The following is a 20,576-nucleotide window of genomic DNA, read 5'->3' as shown; positions in this document are numbered from 1 at the left end:
ATGAGAAACGTTATACTTTTCGTGGTGGGGCAATGTTTTTAATATTTGCTACGCAACAGAAACGAGAAGAAGTCTCACGCTAAAACTTGCAGCTGGTGTGGTCCTTTTGGTGTTATCGTAAGATCTATACTGTTCTTCTGGAGGGCTCTATCTTTTAACATGGGCTGGGGCATGGACATCTTGGCGGTCGACCGCGATGTGAGTTTCCCATTGGCCCACTCTTATTCTAGGGCCTTCTAGCCTACACGGCTCTGCTCTCGGCTTCTGGTCTCTTTTTTCGCTACGGAACTGCGTCTGTTTCGCTGTGGGAAGGTATGACATACATTTAGACGTTCTTGTGTTAGTCTGTGGTATTCCATTAGCTCACTCGTTGATCGTATTACTTTGGTTAATTTAATGTCAGGATTTATTCGGAGCTATGTGACATTTCCGGATATGCTATCATGTCAGGGTTTTCATGGAAGGTGTTTGATTTGCCTGACACCTTACATCTTTACTAATTGATACAGTTCAGACAGTCTTCTGATTGTGCTCCATCTCTGGCGCGATCTTTACGGCGTCGTTTCTGCTAACGTTGACGTATGGCGAGCGGTGTGCGCGCTCTGCTCGGGAAACAGAGCTGCGCTGGCGTCTTCAGCATGAGAGGCGAGCTAAGGCGGTAGCATGCGGCTGCGCTGCCATCACGGGCTGCCACTACTGTGGAAGGTCGCGTCTTCCCCTTCATTCCACTTCCCTCTTCATTCTGCATTCTCCTACCTGCTTCAAGATAAGGAATTTTTATAATAGAAGGAAATCTCTAGTGCAAATAGCGAAGTAGGATTATCAGATGGTGTTAAAAAAGTCTTTCATAGTTTCATGGTATAATTGATGGCATTTAATGTAAACTTCATAGAAGAAAAATTAGTACCTGTTGTATCGGTTCCTGGTGTCGAAGTCTGGATCGACGGTGAGGAGCTGAGGCGGGCGTCTGGCACAGTGTTGCCCACCAGAGCTTGGCAGACAGGCAGAAGTCCCTCCTCCGCGGCAGAGTTCACAGTGAGGCTTCCCAATTGACACACGGCAGGCGCTGCGTGTGGGCCTGCGACAGCGTTTAGATGTTGGTTCCAGGGGCTGAATTCGCGTTAGAGCCTCTTGTGACCACATCGCACCATCTGGGACACGGCAGTGACCGAGGCCTGGTGTAATCGTTGATCATGCGGCAGTCAGTCGAGATGGAGTGGCTTCTCGAAGGCTGGCCCCAGGGCCCTGACACCCGGGACGGCGTAACGGAAATCTTGCCGCTGCTGCAGCTACTGCTGCTTAGGGGTGCTGTTCAAGCAGGAGCGACGGCCAGCTGCGGCCGATTTCCGCGGCTTTGGTCCGTCGATAAGGGAGCCGATCGCGCTGTTGAATGACCAGCATCTGCTGCCTGGCTGCGGCCTCGTTGCAGTTCTGGTTTCCGACTTCTGCCCCAAGTCCTCTAGTTTTGTACCGTTACAAAAGTCCCACTTGCTTCGGAACTTTACTAACAAGGGGACCGTACGAACTTCCCCCCACGGATTTGAATCTTATTGTCAGGGTGTGTAGGGTATGACACGATTAGCATATGTAGGAGAAAGAAGCAACTTTCAACCGTTTTTGCGAAAATCGAGTTTGAAAATTATAAGCTTGCTTACGCTGAAAACTCTACGACTGCTAGTGTCCTCAGAAACCGCAGCCGAGCGAGTAAGCGCTGAGTTTCGTATGAGCGAGGTCTCTAGATCGGAAATCGCTGTCGGTAGTTTATTTTTAATTTCCTTGTAATTCTAAAAACAGACTTATTATGACCGTGACAGTATCAATATCTAATCATTCAGTTAGTATTTTCCTAATTTCTAACATGAAAAAGGAGAAAGTTCTTAAGACTACTGGAAATTAAAGGATACACGAGAACCTTCAAATCAGCGTAGTTATTTACATCACTGTATCTACATTTGTGACAAATATAATACGTAACCTATACAGCACTGCATGAATCAGGATGGTACTAATCGTAGAAATACGGAAACTGTAACGGCATACGCAGATGCAAGGAACGTCGAATTTTTGCATGTCACAGTTCTTGTTTTCATTGTGTGCGTTATAAAAACAAACTTTGTTTATATTCATAACCTGTTCTATCGTGACAGTTTCGTGGCGTACGACGCATATCTAAGCATAGCATCGAATAATGGTGCAGGTAACTCTAAACAAAGTAGTATCGGCAGCGAGATTCGATCCACAGACCTCCCGCTTATGAAACTAAGTGCTTACTCGCTCGGCTGCGGACGCTAATAGCAACCATACAAATTTTAAGGATTCATTCCATTTCTGTCAAGCCGATTCATCTCTTCCTTTCAGCTTATTTCATGCCGTACAATGCAGATCAATGACATGTTTGCATGCACTTTTTCAGGGGTGTTCTCAGTGAATGTACCAAAACCCTTTCCTGTCACGTCGGATCAGATGTTTAGTTCTGTGCAACTCGTTTTGGAAGCACTTAAAGCTTAACTACAGTCGACAGTTTGTCAGTTGATAACAGTTATGCCAATCGTTACGCACGGATTACTCACCGGGCAGAAAGTCAAGACTGACAAGTGCCTCGTATATTGAGTTACGTCATGTATTGTCCGTGCAACGATCTAGCAAAAAGTTGAAAATTTGTAGAGCTGTTTCCTCGGCGTCCATCAATAAAAATTGTAGTCTAAATCAGACTGCGTCGACAAGTCCTTTTTGGTACCAAATTGCCCGTTCGGCAGTTGTGAGCTACGTGCTCACGTGACCAAGCTGTGCGTGCGTGTGGGTGTAGTACGGCGCCTCTCAGGATCGGTGTGTTTCTAGTCACTCGAAACGTCGCTCACTACAGGTTCACATGCCTCTTTCGGCTCTCTTGTGTCCGTGGAGGCTGAACTTTCACCACGCTCAGCTTTAGATACGTCTGCAGTGGCCAGGTCAGTTGCTTGACTTCTCTGATTGCACTGAGAGGCTGCCACCGGCTGCTGTTCTCCGCTAGGTCCAGCCTCTGGTGCATGTCCATCACCACCTTCGGTTAACTTAAGTCTTTCGTAGTACTGCTCCAGGTCCTGCTGCAACACTAAAAATTCTTCCATTGTTGCTCTTCCCCCAATCGCTAACGATTCCTGCTGATACTTCCAAAGCTCATGTCGCCTAGCTTCAGTGTCCGAGTCGGAACTACTACTCGTTTTTAGAGTCTGATGCTCTTTCCATCTGCGTGTAAGATTTTTCTTACCTCTTGGTGTATCACTTTTAAGCCGGTATGAAGTCTCTTTTGTAGGGGTCATTGGTTGTGCATTGCTTGACGTGCTAGCCTTGGCAACCACTTGCGTTTCCTCGGTATCTTCGACTAGATGTGGATCATCTGATGCAGATGGAAGCGATTGTTCATTATCTCCTTGATCCGATTGTTGTACCGAGGCAGCTGTTATGTCTATGTTATCAGCGCCTGGCTGGTCATCGCCTCCCTCTTTCAACAGAACCTGCTCTTGGTCAGGCGTATCTGCGGACTGTTGTTTTGGTGCGGCGTTTTGGGCAGTGCTACTCTCAATGAAGGCAATAATGATGTCTAAGTCTGGCTCTCGGATCAAAGCAGGCTGCCAGTCTGCAGGGTATTGAACCAGCCTAGCATTATTCTGGAGCTCTCCAGACGATTCGCTGAGGTAACCAGGATCGTCGTCAGAGTCACCAGTACCAAGTATATTCCCTTGTGGTGTTTGTTGTTGGTACTGGGTGGGGACTAGTGCCGTTGGGTATCTGTACTGGCTAGAACCTGGTACCATTGGCTGCTGGTATCTGTACAGGTCCGAACCAGGTGCGAGTGGTTGTTGGTATCTGTATGGCATGGAACCTGGTGCCAGTGGTGGTTGGTATCTGTACGACCTGGAACCAGGCGCCAGTGGATACTGGTACCTAAACTGGCTGGGCCCTGGCTGAGGTGAAAGACGCTCTTGATGCATCCTAGAGGATCCAGGGACAGCGTCCTGTGGAACAAACATCAATGTATCAGGTAACAGTTGATAAGCGATATCAAATAGACAACGACAGTACAATGCGTTCACGTTACCTCACGACTCCCTTCCCTCCCAAAGTGTTGACTCCTGACATGTTCAGTCAATTAGGAAAAATGAAAGTTTGATCGCAATACGTTCGCACTGCATTCTTGGGGCTTTCTTAGGTATGGGAAAACCGACGATCTTTATGGAAGTGCGATGGTTTGTTTAATCCTGATTGTTACATAGTGACAACAGAATGATGACGGTAACGGGTCCAGCTGCGGACGTATGCATTACGTACATTAAACTGATGACATTCTAGGTTGTTACGGCGAAGACTAGGGAAGCCGTCATTTGACGCGAAAGTTTGAAAGTCTAAAAAAACTCCAAGGACAAAACTTTATAGAGTCATGTGAGAGGCTCGGGAATTAATGAACTGTTTACTAAACCTTATTAACATTTTAACAACGAAAATTTGTCCATAGCCAAGTTGTTGTAACTGAAGTTGTTCGTTAATAGCAATAGAGTTGTTACGATCACGCCGACCTCTTTTTGTGAGCAGACTATGTTGAGACGCTGGTACCGAAACAAGCAGTATATCTACGACTCCTTTCACTCTGAAAACGCGCGATATTTGTTAACAAATATCCTGATTATAGTAAGTACTATAACTTGATCCTGGAGGTGACTGCAAAGTAACACTATTAATACTAGCTAATTACAACCGTCACGAGCGAGCGCAGTTCGAACATACTAGCACCGTTGGCACTCATATGCTGTCGTCTCTTGAACACGTAAATACCTTGGGAATATCCCAGCCTTCTTAAGGGATGGTATCTCAGATGCAGGTCCACAATACTTGAGTACTGTTCTTAGTGGTAACATGTGATGTTCAGACTGATCTTGCAACTGGTAATTGCCTGGAAAGCTCACATTCCAAGATTTCATACCTACTTACAGCTATTGCAGCTGAACTGACAAACGCATCTTTTTCTGGATAAGAGAGGTGTAATGGATTTTATCTGCTTTATGTGCTGCTTGTATCTTTAGTTGGGAAACATGAGGACAGTGAACCCAAGAGGGAAGTTTAAGAAAATCGATAGTCCTAAATTAAGTGCACACTGATCTGAAATTCGCCTTTCTATATTTTCAGGTGGTGTGAAACCTTAAATATTGACAGGATAGTGAAAAGTCTTTCGATTAAAGAACCATTCCTATAAAAGGTAAACACTATTAAGTAACTTTTCTTATGAACATAGAAACTCAGCTCTAAACCATTGCAATCCATACATTGTTTTACTGATTAGTGGTTAACCTCCCCATAATGATCAACGAAAATTTCATTTTACTTTTTTTTACACCTATACACTTGTTTAATACCTGAAGTCTCTGTGCAAATACTAAAGAAGTTTTCACGTCTCCCATCGCGGACGACACGTCTACTACACCGGAAATCCCTTCTATCTGAAGTTCCGTGATCTTCACATATAGATAAGTATTAATGATGAGCCTCGAAATGGCAAATAATTTACACAAATCTCAAATCCCAAACTCTTACTGCACTGAATCTAATCGTTAGCATTAGAATCCATTTGATATCAGCCAAGAGGCACGTACATATTATTGAACAGTACCGTTGTACCAGCATACTGGTAAAGAAGTTTACATGACTTGCACCACCAGACTTACGTTTCACATTTGAATCATGGAAAGAGCAATTACCCCTCATTTGGTTCAATACGTTAGAACTGAAGCCAGTGGCACGTAACTGCTGGTCCTTCTTTGCAAAATGCGGCTTTCTCCCACATATGCTGACTTCTGCATTAGAAAAGTCTCAGTGCTAGATAGCTACCTCACTGAGTTACTGAGACTCAATTCCACAGAATTAGTTTTCAGACATTTTGTTAAGCTTGCTGAGATTTGGATGCAAATGTAAAATTTTTCAAGCGCCTTTTTTCCCCCGTCTAAACAAAATGAAAAAATAACTTACAATGGCAGAATGCTTCAGAGAATGGAATAGAAGACTTCGTGTTTGGGGCTTAAAAAATCTCGTTTTGCAACAGGCTTCACGGATATACTCTTGTAGCAGTCAATTGTGTCAAGTATCAAACAATATATTTACAGCAACTGAAGGAGATCAGCCCTGCCTACACTCCACGTGTATAGCAACACGAATAGATTAGTCCACTTGTAAGAAAAGAATATGCATAGCTCTCCCGCGATTATTTATTTTATGACTACATGGAGACGTTTAGAGACTTACAGAAAATTATTGCTTCATATTGCAGTGAGCAAGAATTACGAGGGTGCAACCTAACATTCCCTGTGTCTAGCAATGAAGGTACACAATTTATGTAATAAAAATTTGTACATAATTGTCTCATTTCCACTTACCATCTGCAGTAACAGCTAATTTTACCAGTTTTCGTTGGGTTGGCAATGCTGGAGTACCAGACCTTGCATAATACATCTTAATTATTGCGTGAATTACGGATAACTAATCGAGAGGTTTCTGAAGCTGATCATCTTTTCATTTTGCAAGAGACTAGAATATTTCCAAATGGTACTTACTGTATAGTCTGTCAAAGACGTCGAAGTCAATGTTCCCCTGCTGACTGTGTTTAGACCACCGGCAGTAGTAGTAACAGTGGAAGCGATCATGCTGTCAATGGAAGGTGCAAACACTGACTGGCCCAGTGCCATATATTCCACAAGTGTTAGTGGCAGTTGCGCCTCATTCTGGGTCTCAGTCTCCTGTGCTTCAGCTGACACAACAGCTGGTAGAGTTACAGGCAGATACGACAGCTGTGCTTCTGTCTCATTCTTTTTGTGTGCACTGTTGTCTTCGTGTTCTTCAGGTGGTGCAATACTTGTGACAGTTACAGGCAGAAGTTGTGGAGGAAGCTGTTCATAAGTTGATAAATTTGTTGGAAGACTGATGTGTGATTCAGTCTGACTAACAACACTTGAATATGATAATGTTGCTGTCGAGTTTTCTGGTGGTTTGTTGATAACGTACAGAGCACCTTCCAATGACATTTCACCTGTCACGTCACGACTCTCTATATGCTGCACTTTGGCTGACATATCATCTGCCTTTCTTTCTTCATACTGTGCCTGCCTCTGTTTGTGCCACACAATTTCCTGACTCACTCTGTCCTGCGCCGCCTGTGACAATTTGGCATCCTGGCTCTCTCCGTCCAGCGCCCCCAGCTGCGGATCAGCCTCTTCGCTCTCTCCGTCCAGCGCCCCCAGCTGCGGATCAGCCTCCTCGCTCTCTCCATCCAGCGCCCCCAGCTGCGGATCAGCCTCCTCGCTCTCTCCATCCAGCGCCCCCACCTGCGGATCAGCCTCCTCGCTCTCTCCATCCAGCGCCCCCACCTGCAGATGAGCCCCCTCGCTCTCTCCCTGCTGCTGCATGGCGTCCTGACTTACTCTGTGCTGCAGCTCCAGTGGTAGATAGGCCTCCTTGCTCTCTCCGTCCAGCGCCTCCAACGGCGGATCGACCTTCTCGTTCTCTCCTTTCAGTGCCCCAATCGGCGGATCAGCATCCTTGCTCTCTCCGTTCAGCAACCCCAGCGACGGATTAGTATCCTGGCTCTCTCCCTGCTGCTGCATGGCGTGCTGCACCTCTAGTGGCAGATCAACATCCTGGCTCTCTCCGTGCTGCTCCTCCAGTGACTGATCACTTCCTTCATGCTGCAATTCCAGTAACTGACCGCCAACCCAGCTTTCTTTGTGCTGTGTCTCCAGAGGTGGAAGACAATCCTTGCTTAGCTCAAGTACCTGAAGTAACTGATCACTAGCCTGGCTTTCTTGATGTTGCTCTTCTATTAAACAATTACCAAGTTCATCATATGCCAAAAATGACTGATCACTTTCAGGATATTCATTGAATGAGTGGCAGCTCTGTGGACTGTCGTCTAAATACGCTTCGTAAGGCCTTTCACTCATAGGGTTAAGCTGAGGGAAAGCTTCCAGTGACTGAATGTTGATAGAGCTACGATCTATGTGTGCTTCGAGTGACCACTCACTCACAGGACTGTTATCTAGGTATGCATCAAATGACGTGGCACTGACAGGGCTAAATATTTCGTCTTCCTCCACTGTCGCCTCTTCGTGTTGCGCTACAACTTTCTGTTCTTCCAATAATAGCTGAGCCAGAGGTTCAACATTATGTTGTTGCTTCAGTATTCTCTCAACCATCTTATGTTCATGTTTTAGTGCCTTAAATGATTCTGTCAGTATGACATCTGAGTCATTAGATTCTTCAAATATTACCATTGTCTGTTCTGCTGAATCGTCTAGAGGCAGAATCCATGCATGTAATTTTGGGTTACTGCAAGACTGCTCGTCCCCTGGTAGAGGTGTATGGGTTTTTAATTCATTTAGAGAAGTACTTTCGGCACGACGATTTTCATTTCCTTCTGCTTTTTGGCTCTCAGTTTCACTATACTTTGGTGGCTGATACGTGCTGCACATAGTTTCTCCATCGCTCTCAGATAGGCATCTGATCACTTGTTTTTTCCAGTGATGTGTGGTATGTTTGTCACTATCCTTGAGTAAATCTTTGTTGCTGCCCCACTCATGGTCTCCTGTGCTGATCTGATCTATGAAAGCGTCACTAGCAGAACTATAAGGACGAACGTCTTGCTTTCCTATTGCGCCATCCAAGTCTTTAATAGTGAACTCTGAAGAAGTTTCTGTGCGTTTAAATGCTTCACGGGGGCTAGAATATGAACGTAATAGTTGACTCTGGCTTGTGCTAAGCTCTTCTGTATCAGTATACGCCAGCCTCTGCAAATGGAAAAATATGATAAGAATCAAGTTGCTTATTACACATTTGTATGAAATATGAGGCAGGGGAAAGAAAGGAAAGGGATGGTTGAGAATTCATGACTTCCAGCTGCACATTACGTTGTGGTAACGCAATGGCGAATCATGTGTGTTTATTGTTGCGAGAATGTCACCATTACTATCTTGTGTAAGAAGCTAGACCCGCGTGCCACGTTAAAGGAACCCTTGGTTGCACTTTTCTTCTTCTGAAAGGCGATTTACCTAAAAGGGTTATCATAGCCGCCAGATATTGTATAACTGTCTTTGATCTACCAATTTAAGTTTCCGTCTCGCAACAAAAATGATTTCGCAGACTAATGGTCGCTATCTCTAATCATTTAGCCAGCGATATTTACTGTGCTCAGCAATATACGCACCGCGAAGTGTGAAGCAAAGTGAAAGACAACTTCAGGTTTACCATCTGCGCAAAAGCATTTAAGGTTTTGAAGTGTAACTCTTCAGAGTTTTCACAAAATATCAAGGACGATATGAAGACGCATAGATTGTGTGAAGCAGGAGAGTGTACATACAAATCTACGGGATACATAGACTTTAGATGTGATAGTTCTGAAATTAATTCTCAAACATCAAAACAGTTTTTAATAAGAAAGTGGTTTGTACGTTTTTACATACTAAGAAAGCTTGTGACTCAGCAGAGAAAGACTCTCCCAAATTATGAAATAAAAACTTTTGGATTCAAAACCGCTAAATAGTTCAAAATCCTAAGGTAAAATTCAGGGGACAAATTTCTGAACAATTCTGAATTAAAACACAAGGGCGGTGATGTTATTGTCTCTCCCCACTACCAATAACTGTATCTTGGAAAAAAAAGAAGGTAGTGCGGAAATATAAATCAGAGCCTACAATTTGTAAATCACGAAGCTATCTTAGTGTTGACTGCAACCCTGACCACGTTCCAGTGGCACGCACAATGAGGCTCACCCCCCTAGTAATGTCACCACACCAAACGGAAAGATAAACCCCGGATCAGCCTATGTTCATGATTCACAATGAAACAGGAACTTGCTAGTGATCTTTAAAGTGCTTTACCATTAAACGTACAGGCAGGAAGGAACATTAACACCAAATTTCTGGTGCTATCTGCAACTCAGCAGTATTGGCATATGGAGTAAAACAATACAAAAACAAGGTCAGGTACGAGCAAAAATTGGAATAGATGGATCCAGTCACTGAGGCTAAACAGTAAGCCTTGGTTGCTTACAAAGGAACCAAATGGAAGATCTCGTAATGCGAGAAGCAAAGAACAGGGCACAGAAAACATCCACGACGTGTGCAAGTAACTACTGGCTGAATTTATGTGCAGGTGTACAGCAAATAGCCGATTCTTGGGACACTAACGCAATGTAAGATAGTATTAGGAAAGCAATTAGTCCAGTTATCAGAAAAAGTTTCTCTGAAATCATTACTGATTAAGTCAAGTGAATTGAACGCAGGGCGAACACTACCAGCTGAGAGTGTAGGAGACTGATGATTTTAGTTAAGTCGCATAGTGCTCAAAGCCATTTGAAAAAGCAGAATTCGAAGATTGTCACTTTGTGTAAATAGAAATGGGGCGAAAGTAACTGAAACAATTACCAAGGCATTTCACTGCTAAGTGTAACAGAGAAGGCATACGCAAGAGTCACCCTAATGATATTAATGTTGGCCTTCAGAATCAAACCTGAATCTCTACATGGCTTCAGAAGATGAGCTGCACTGTTTAGCAAATTATCACATGCTTGTGAAGAATTTGGTCTTTCCATCAGCCTCCAAAAGACTAACATCATTATGCAAGGCGCCACAAATCTTCCATTCATCATCATTGACTGCAATTTTCTCCAGATCGTTCATGACTTCAGAACTTCAGGAGGCTGTAAGGCCAGTGGGAAGATCTCATCTTCGCTTCAAGGAAGTCTGCAATAGACTTTACCATGGCCAGTATTAATCTATATTGCTGAGAAAGTACTGCTAATGACTACGTAAAGCGACAACTAATTGTGCAAAATAGGAGCAAGCTTGCAGGGAACGAAACACAAGAACAAATGAAGAGGGAAGACTTCTGTTCGAAGTCCCTCATGTTTATGTGCCCAAAATGCAGTAGGGACTGTCACTCTCGAGTGTGACTTAGCAGACGTTGCAGACCCTGAACCAAGTATGCTACACCATCGTCATTCGGAAATGGACGAATGGACGAAAACTACGCTGCGAAATAGCACGGTAACTTTCTTGAACTTTCAAGAACTGCTTGGGTAGCGCGTTATGTTGTCAGTCAACCTCCATCTACTGCACTATGAGAGATTGCGACGGAATATCAAGAAGTAGCGCAACGAAGGCAGCTGAGGTCAATAGTTGCGACAGAAGAGCAGTTAACACCGGAAGCACGGCCATCGCAACCCCACAGAAACGCAGTCGTAAGCGCCGCTTCTCACCACCAAGTAACCAGAACACTGGTGACTTAAGTCGGCGTGTGGCTGACATCAGCAGAGCTCCCTTGGAAAAGAAGAATCCTTCCCTGCAAACAGGGAGCCAACGTACAATGGAAGAGGCAGATGCAACCACAGCGCCTTCCAAGCGTCCAAGGAACAGGCAGAGCGTGCCTCTGGGTCGGGGAGCGATGGAATGCGGCAGACAAAAACTGAAGTTATAATAGCAGTAGATATAGATTTGGTAGATGTTTTTATTCATAGCAGAAGCTGCTATTATTATTATTATTATTATTATTATTATTATTATTATTATTATTATTATTATTTTCCTTTCTCAGACGTTATGTCTTGTCAAAAATGGAAAGTGACGCGGACGTTGATCAAGCGTGACTTCCTTTTAACTGTACGGTATGTGTTATATTGCATTTAGGAACTTTCGGGTAATTGATCATGTATCAATAATTACGGATTTCTGTAGTTGTATATATAAGTTTGGATGTAGCTGTATTGCATTGATGTACTGGTGGATACTGTGTGTTATGACTCCTGTAGTTGATAGTATAATTGGTATAATGTCAACTTTATCCTGATGCCACATATCCTTGGCTTCCTCAGCCAGTTGGATGTATTTTCAATTTTTTCTCCTGTTTTCTTTTGTATATTTGTTGTATTGGGTATGGATATTTCGATTAGTTGTGTTGATTTCTTCTTTTTATTGGTGAGTATGATGTCAGGTTTGTTATGTGGTGGCGTTTTATCTGTTATAATGGTTCTGTTCCAGTATAATTTGTATTCATCATTTTCCAGTACTTTTTGTGGTGCATACTTTTATGTGGGAACGTGTTTTTTAATAAGATTATGTTGTAAGGCAAGCTGTTGATGTATTATTTTTGCTACATTGTCATGTTGTGTGGGGTATTCAGTATTTGCTAGTATTGTACATTCGCTTGTGATGTGATCTACTGTTTCTATTTGTTGTTTGCAAAGTCTGCATTTATCTGTTGTGGAATTGGGATCTTTAATAATATGCTTGCTGTGATATCTGGCGTTTATTGTTTGATCCTGTATTGCAATCATGAATCTTTCTGTCTCACTGTATACATAGCCTTTTCTTAGCCAAGTGTTGGATGCGTCTTCATTGATGTGTGGCTCTGTTAGATGATACAGGTGCTCGCCATGTAGTGCTTTCTTTTTCCAATTTAGTTTCTTCTTATCTGTTGATGTTATGTGATCTAAAGGGTTGTAGAAGTGGTTATGAAATTGCAGTGGTGTAGCCGATGTATTTGAGTGATTGCTTTGTGTATTTTGCTAGTTTCTGCTCGTTCTAGAAAGAATTTTCTTAAATTGTCTACCTGTCCATAATGTAGGTTTTTTTATGTCGATAAATCCCCTTCCTTCTTTCTTTCTGCTTAATGTGAATCTTTCTGTTGCTGAATGTATGTGATGTATTCTATATTTGTGGCATTGTGATCATGCAAGTGTATTGAGTGCTTCTAGGTCTGTGTTACTCCATTTCACTCCTCTAAATTAATAGATCAATACTGGTATAGCATATTTATAGCTTTTGTCTTGTTTCTTGCTGTCAATTCTGTTTTCAGTATTTTTGTTAGTGTTTTTCTATATTTTCTTTTAGTTCTTCTTTAATATTTGTATTATCTATTCCTATTTATTGTCTGTATCCTAGATATTTATAGGCATTTGTTTTTTCCATCGCTTCTATGCAGTCGCTGTGGTTATGCAATATGTAGTCTTCTTGTTTAGTGTATTTTCCCTTGACTATGCTATTTTTCTTATATTTGTCTGTTCCAAAAGCCATATTTATATCATTGCTGAATACTTCTGTTATCTTTAGTAATTGTTTGAGTTGTTGATTTGTTGCTGCCAGTAGTTTTAGATCATCCATGTATAGCAAATGTGTGATTTTGTGTGGGTATGTTCCAGTAATATTGTATCCATAATTCGTATTATTTAGCATGTTGGATAGTGGGTTCAGAGCAAGGCAGAACCAGAATGGACTGAATGTGTCTCCTTGGTATATTCCACACTTAATCTGTATTGGCTGTGATGTGATATTTGAGTTTGTTTAAATATTAAGTGTCGTTTTCCAATTTTTCATTACTATGTTTAGGAACTGTATCAATTTAGGATCTACTTTGTATATTTCCGATATTTGTAGTAACCATGAGTGGGGTACACTATCAAAAGCTTTTCGGTAATCAATGTATGCGTAGTGTAGCGACCTTTGTTTAGTTTTAGCTTGGTATGTTACCTCTGCATCTGTTATCAGTTGCTCTTTACATCCTCGTGCCCCTTTGCAACAGCCTTTTTGTTTTTGATTTATAATTTTGTTCAGTGTTGTATGTGTCATTAATGTGTAATGACTGAAGTTAATATTTTGTATATTGTTGGTAGGCATGTTACGGGGCAGTATTTAGCTGCGTTTGCTGTGTCTGCTTGATCTTTAGGTTTCATATAAGTTATTCCATGTGTAAGTATCAGGGAATGTGTATGGATCTGCAATGTAACTGTTAAATAATTTAGTTAGATGTGAATGTTTTGAGGTAAACTACTTTAGCCAGAAATTTTCTATTTTATCTTTCCAGGGGCTTTCCTATTGTGAGTAGAATTTCATTGCTTTGGTGACTTCATGTTGCAAAATTATCACTTCAGGCATTTGTAGTATCTTGTATGTGTGTTTCTGCTTCTATCCATCGTGCATACCTGTTATGTTGTGCCGGGTTTGACCGTATGTTGCTCCACAAGTGTTCCATGTCTTATGTTTGGTGGATTGTCTATTTTAGTGTGTGTGTGTGTGTGTGTGTGTGTGTGTGTGTGTGTGTGTGTGTGTGTGTGTGTGTGTGTGTGTGTGTGTGTGTGTGTGTAAATTTATTTTGGTTTGTGTTGAATATTGGTTTTGTTTCCTTCTTTTTTCACTTTTTTGTATCTTCTAAGTCGTTTGGCCAAAGCTTGTAATTTCTGCTTCTTTTCATCTAATTGCTCTATCGCTTCTTGTTGTGAGATTTTACCTAACCTTTTTCGTTTTTGTCTGATATTTCTTTTCTTATAAATTGTGTTAGCTGTCCAATGTCTTCTCAGTTTTTCTATTCTGATCTGTAGCCTGTGTTGCCATGTGGGTTTCTTCTGTGTGTTGGTTGGTTCTGATCTCTGCCTAGTGTGTATATTTAGTGTAGTGAGTGCTCCTATAAAAACCAGTAGTTGTAACTTTTCCATAGTTGTGTTTTTATTTATTTTGTTGTGTATGAATGTGTTGATGGTTTTTATTGTTGTTTCGACTTGTGGGTTATATGGCTGTCTATGCCAGAATGGTCTTATGTCTGTATTTGTGTCTTTGTATTCTATATATGTCTGCTGAAAATTTTCTTCTATATCTAACATGTGTGTCACTTCGGGTTCTATTTGTAGTTGTTTTGGTGGCAGTCTTAAGATTTCGTTTTCCTCTGATTAATTGATGCGTGTTGTTCTTTGTTTGTTTGCTCTGGGATGTGAGAGTCCATTACTGTATTTTCTTCTTCTGATTGCACATTATTTTTTTCCAGTATTTGTTGTACTTTCATTATTATTATTATTATTATTATTATTATTATTATTATTATTATTATTATTATTGGTGGTGGTATTAATGGTGATGGGAGGTAATACTGTTTACGATAAAATTAAGTATTGATGTGTATAGTGTAATTTGTGTAGTAAGCAAAACAGCCCGTATTTGAGTTTTAGGTAACCGGCTACAATGGAATGGAATAAATATGGCACTTTCACCAAGACACAACCTACAAGCCGAAATCTTGGCCGCCCCTATATTGGAACAAAGGCACACGAGATGTGGCCTAAAACATGGCACTGGAGACCTTCAAAACATAAAAGATGAACACACGGACTACGTTGAAGCGTGGAGTGATGTGTGCTATGCAGGACAGCCATGTAGGACAACTGGCAAAATAGGAGGCGATGGAAACTAATCCGAGACACATAGGAAACGTGCAGAAGGAACATAAATGATAAACCTATGTACTGTAGTGGAAATCAGTATAAATGCAGACATCCTACGGAAGTAATAATATAACGTCTGAAGCATACTTTTATCAAATTTACTGTGAAATTGGTAGATACAGATAAGCAATCGTGGCATATTTATATAAACTATGGCGTTTGATTTTCCTAGATGGAAGTTGGTATAAAAAGCACTCACCATTTATTGCACCGTTAGTACTTTGTCCAACCTCTGTTCTTCCTAATTACCTCAATTCTGTTCTGCATTAATTTTTTTAGGGCTTGCAGACCTCTTTTCAGCTCGCATGCAGCCTCCTATTGGCTTCCCCTGCATTAAACATGCATTGCAAGCATTCCCAATAGATTTTCCATGGAGCTGAAATCAAGGATATGTGCAAGTCAGGGCAAGACGTCGATAGCTTTATCCTCAAACCGCCTTTTTGTTTTAGCAGAAGCATGTACAGGTGCATTACCTTGTTGAAACAGTTTCTTCCCTTAGCTCCTCAGATTTTAATCCACTATCTATAGCTTTTCAGTGTACATATCAGCGTTCATTCTGGTGTTTAGCCAAGCTGTGCACGATTTATCTTTAGCGCAGAAGCTTGCCTAACACCAAAATTTCTGCTCATTCTTACCTGCCGCTTTGTTCTCAAATCATGCCAACAACACTGAAATCCAATTTGCCTATTTATATTACGCTATTTCTCATCACTGCAAACCACTTTATATCTCTTTCTGAAGTCCATGGCATGTTTTTTAGCGAGCTCCAATCTAGCCTGTTTGTGTGTGATTGTTGAAGGTTTTTGCAGTCATTTCTTGAGGGCGAGATGTTTCCCCATTTGACAAAATTTGTTTTCCATGTCTAGCAGTTTCTAGAAACTGTAAAACAACAACAAATTGAAATGAGTAAGGGTTTGTGACCCTTATTTTGCGCAAAAGTCACTGTGTTGATGCCACATTTTCTTTACTTTGATCATATTTTCCATTCCGTCCCCAACGTGGGCCCTATCTAACGAAATGTTCGACCACTGTACTTTAACGGATCAACTTATTGGTTTTTTGCTATTAGGGGGTCCCGTTTCCTCGCACGCGCCGATTTTTGCTTTTCCTACCACGTGTTAACTGTTTTCCAAATGGCAGTGTCACGATCGTGATATATGTGTACAACACGAACTGTCACTAATGGTGTCTCTTTCCTATCTACAGTATAAAGATACACACACACACGAACTGTACAGAGCCGACTGTCTTTATACCGTGGTCCATACACTGACACCTGAATCGATATCTTGTTTTATACTGTACTGCTAACAAATACGATTCTAGTTGACTGCATTTGCCAGTATACTGGATCTCATCACTGCACCTACACTGATGACCCAAAACATTATGACCACCTGCTTATCATATTTGTCTGTCTTTCGACTGAAATACATCACTGATTTATTCCCATAGGTCATGTAATTCGCACAAATATCAGGCCACTGGTTTGTGTACTCGGTGATGGTGCCCTATAGCGACCTAGATGGGTTCCGTAGGATTTACATCAGGTGAATGTAGCACAAAGATCAACGTGAGATAACTGTAATGATCTTAAAACCACTGCACCACGTTTCTTGCTCCGAGACACGGATAATTAAACTGCTGAAAGATAACATCGTCTTCGGGGAAGACATCGAGCATGAAGGGGCAGAGGTGTTCGCAGTTAGCGTGTCTTCGATTACTACCATAGATCCCATGTAAGCACAGGAGGAAGTCCCCCATAGCACATTACTGCTTCCACTATCCAGCGTACAGAGTGCGCTGCAGGTTTAGAGCCGGCGTTTGTGTTTGCGCAGACAACCAAACGACATAGTTTAGTAAAAAAAAAAAGTGATGCACCCGATGAGCGCGTAGATTTCCACTGACCGACGGTCGAATCTCGATGGTCCTCTGACCACTCCATTCGTAATAGACGGTGTCGTTGGGTCAACATGTGACACGCAGCGGTGGTCTAGTTGGGAGCTCCTCTTTCAACACTGTACAATGAACGACATCCTCTGAAACACTTGTGCGTACCCCAGCAGTGTGTTCTTTCTGCACGGATGCTAAACACCTCCCATCTGTCCACCTTTACACTGGACACAAGCCTCCGAAACGCACGCTCTGCGAAAAGTCATGGACGTCCAATCATTTAGCGCTCAGAGGTATAGTCTGTCGGTAAACTGAAGAGCGAGCGTGCGATTTCCCCACCCTGCCTACCCTGCTACGTCAAAGGGCGCTTCTACAGGATGTTTCACACGTAGTATAGTCCCTTCCGCAGCGCGCGCTTCAAATCTGAGGCAACGCCGTTTATTTTTAGACAAATGCGTTAAGAATATAAGGAAAGCAAAAGACGATACCTTCTTCGAAACTAACATTATAGAGTAAATGATATTAACATATAATTACATTAACGGAAGTCAGGATCCTACTACAAACATAGAACCGAATGCCTATTCATGTGAATGTATGTTCCTCTATTCGTAAGACGAACCAGATAAAGTGCAATCAATGTGTAGAATTTGAAACTTCTTACTGTGTGTTTCTACTAAAAGGTTGAAGTTTTCTTTGAAGGGCTGCATTGAAACTTAATAATTCTTGCAACACGAAGAGTGTTTAAGAAGTAACCAGAAATTTATAATTTAGTGTGTTTTATTAGTTCGATTCGCGCTACTTTTTTGCCACTGTCTTCGTAAACATGTTTAAAAAGTATTTCCAGGTAAATCCCATTTCACGCTATGTCTTGTGTGCCAAGGAAAGTGGGCACTATTCTTTGGTTTATGTAAAAGTCCTCCGTCGTTTGTCGAATGACCGATTTTGTGAAACGGTCTATAACGATGGGTTTCCTCCCTAAATTAGTTGTTCGCGGCGATTCCAGTAAACCATGCACTTTGTTTTCGCGTTCCTTCCTTATGCGTTCTATTGTGGTGAGGCTGACGTCTGCATAAACTGCAGTGTTTGATTGGGACTGGTAATATTAGCCAACAGTTCTTTTCGTGTCGCCTCCTTAACAGACACTGCAATAACGTTAGAGACGATCGAACGCTAGTTACTCCGCAAATACCACCTCTTCGTATTCTGCACATTTTCTTGCAACGCAGGGCTACTATCCACACTTCCGGATACTGAAGTATATGAGTGAGTACACAAACTCAACTGGCACTGGCAACTAAGATCCAACGAACAACTACGTGTATCACTGCACGCCTAACTACACTGCTATACAGGTAACAGGCAACTAATTTTGGGTGGCCCTGTAAGCCAGGGTTCTTCCGGGAAAGGTCGATTCCCCCACCAAAAGTGCTGCTCACTCTTGAGGTTACAGACACTAGATTTACTGACCCCTCTCTTTACGTGGATGTTCACGACAGTAGCACGTGGACATTCGGCCAGCTTCACCGTTTTCGAGATACTCGTAGACAGGCTCAGCGTAATGACCTGTCCTCTGTCAAAGACGCTTATCTCAATTTATTTCCCTATTTGCAGCCCATATCTTCGCTAGGGTCATCTCCACTCCATGTCTACTCCGCTTTCATACTTTTGTTACAGCGTCACGTGCCCGCTACACCACAATGCGGCATCCAACGACGCAGTGTGCTATGGTTATAATGTTTTGGCTCATTAGTGTACGCTGTGCTCAGCTATTCCGACCTACAAATATCTATGACTTTATACTGATTTCCACTGCTGTACCCTAAAGATGTGACGATTACAGCGATGTCATCAAGTGTAGTAGGCGCCCACTCACCTCTGGAGATGTTCCTACGGATTTGGAGCGTTCGCGACTGCGTGATCGTCGGCGGTCGCCGTGTTTGCTCCGTCCCCAGCTTCCCAGACTGGACTGCGGCCAGCAGACTGGGGCGGACCCACAGCGCGGGCGCCTCTCTGGGGAAGGGCGACGCCGCGGTGAACCTTCCAACTGCACATTGGATGAGCTGGTGTCAGGTGTCCCCCAGTGTATGGGGCTAGATTTAAAAATCCGCGTCCTTACAGCAGTCTGCGTCGGCAGGGTCCACTGCTTTACGGTCCCCACACTCAACCTTCCAGCGCCCGGTGGAGTGCTGTTAGTGCCGTCCGTCACCCGCCGTTGAGAGGTGGGAGACCGCTCTTGGTGACCAGTTGAGACCGTCACTGCGCCCCTCTGGCTCTTCTTTCCGGTGGCTAAAGGACCACCCATCTGCAAGACGCCACCTGCCACATGTTTAAACGTGTTACTGCAGACCTCTTTACGTACACCTGTTGCTACAAAAATCTCTTACTGATAAACGTCTATTATTTAGTGATTAATTAATCTAGTTACTTAAACTGAATAGATTAGAGACGTAAGATAAGAGTCATTCTTATACGTCTTGAGAGGCACCCACAACCCTTGCTCATACTGTGGCATCAAGCAGTCAGGCCTGCAAGATGAGGAGATGAGTGGTCTGCCAAGCGAATGGATTTATTCTTATTTCTCGAGGAACATCAATGACTGATTATGAGCTCTAGTACCCACAATTAAGCTACAAATTATTCTCTTGTTTGAATATTACGCAACGGAAACGGATAACGCACACCTGACTATTAGGAATTTACACAACTTTCATTGTTCACTACGCTCTGGCAATACATTTTCTTTCTTACCCAACGGCTTTGATCAACACGTGGCCGTCGCACTGAATATGAATGGCGCGCACACACAAATTCAGGACATTCTCACAACACACTATTAAAAGAACGAGGCCACCAGTCTTCTTTTCAATATATTTTTTCTTCCCATAAATTCTATTATTATTCAAAGATAACCTAAACACACCATTACATTTTGTACAACAATTACACATGAGAAACTCCACCCAATTGGCATTACTTTACATTGATGATTATGTTATGGTCTTGTAATTATCTAACGGTACACTGCACTTTCTGGATAGGATGGTGGATCTTTTGCTATATCACGCTTCGACTCACACCTATCACGAAAATTTACTCCAGACCGAGCGGAACAAAAAGGAACAAACATAACCCACTGCCTCTGAACCTTCGACCATAAATATAATAGACTGGCACTGACGTCATTTTCGTAGCTCCAACATCTCTGGACTGAAGTCACGTGAATGTTGGCAAACCATAGTTTCGTGTTGCGCTTATGGCTGTACTCAGCGTTTTGTCGGGGGAAATGGCATCGTACACTCCTGGAAATTGAAATAAGAACACCGTGAATTCATTGTCCCAGGAAGGGGAAACTTTATTGACACATTCCTGGGGTCAGATACATCACATGATCACACTGACA

At 42.5% G+C, this 20,576-nt stretch overlaps 1 protein-coding gene across 3 annotated transcripts in view; it reads right to left on the bottom strand.

Moving 5' to 3' along the window:
• Positions 1 to 1,631: 1,631 nt before the first annotated feature.
• The window catches only part of LOC126278663 (uncharacterized), a 40,893-nt gene continuing 21,948 nt past the window's right edge, over positions 1,632 to 20,576 (bottom strand). The window contains exons 4-7 of one of the 3 annotated variants that reach the window (XM_049978898.1): positions 19,293 to 19,492; positions 19,050 to 19,220; positions 6,579 to 8,804; positions 1,637 to 3,995 (exon numbers count right to left, since the gene is read on the bottom strand). In XM_049978898.1, the coding sequence (XP_049834855.1) occupies positions 2,835 to 3,995; positions 6,579 to 8,804; positions 19,050 to 19,220; positions 19,293 to 19,492 (3,758 nt within the window). In that variant the 3' untranslated portion in view covers positions 1,637 to 2,834. Of the gene's footprint in view, positions 3,996 to 6,578; positions 8,805 to 19,049; positions 19,493 to 20,576 lie in introns of all 3 variants that reach the window. The other 2 variants (XM_049978899.1, XM_049978897.1) reach the window with 2 other exon arrangements.

This window comes from Schistocerca gregaria, chromosome 6, assembly GCF_023897955.1.
Source record: "Schistocerca gregaria isolate iqSchGreg1 chromosome 6, iqSchGreg1.2, whole genome shotgun sequence".
Classification (NCBI taxonomy): domain Eukaryota; kingdom Metazoa; phylum Arthropoda; class Insecta; order Orthoptera; family Acrididae; genus Schistocerca; species Schistocerca gregaria.
The sequence above is the reverse complement of the archived record's forward strand: the minus strand, read 5'-3'. Positions and strand labels throughout refer to the sequence as shown.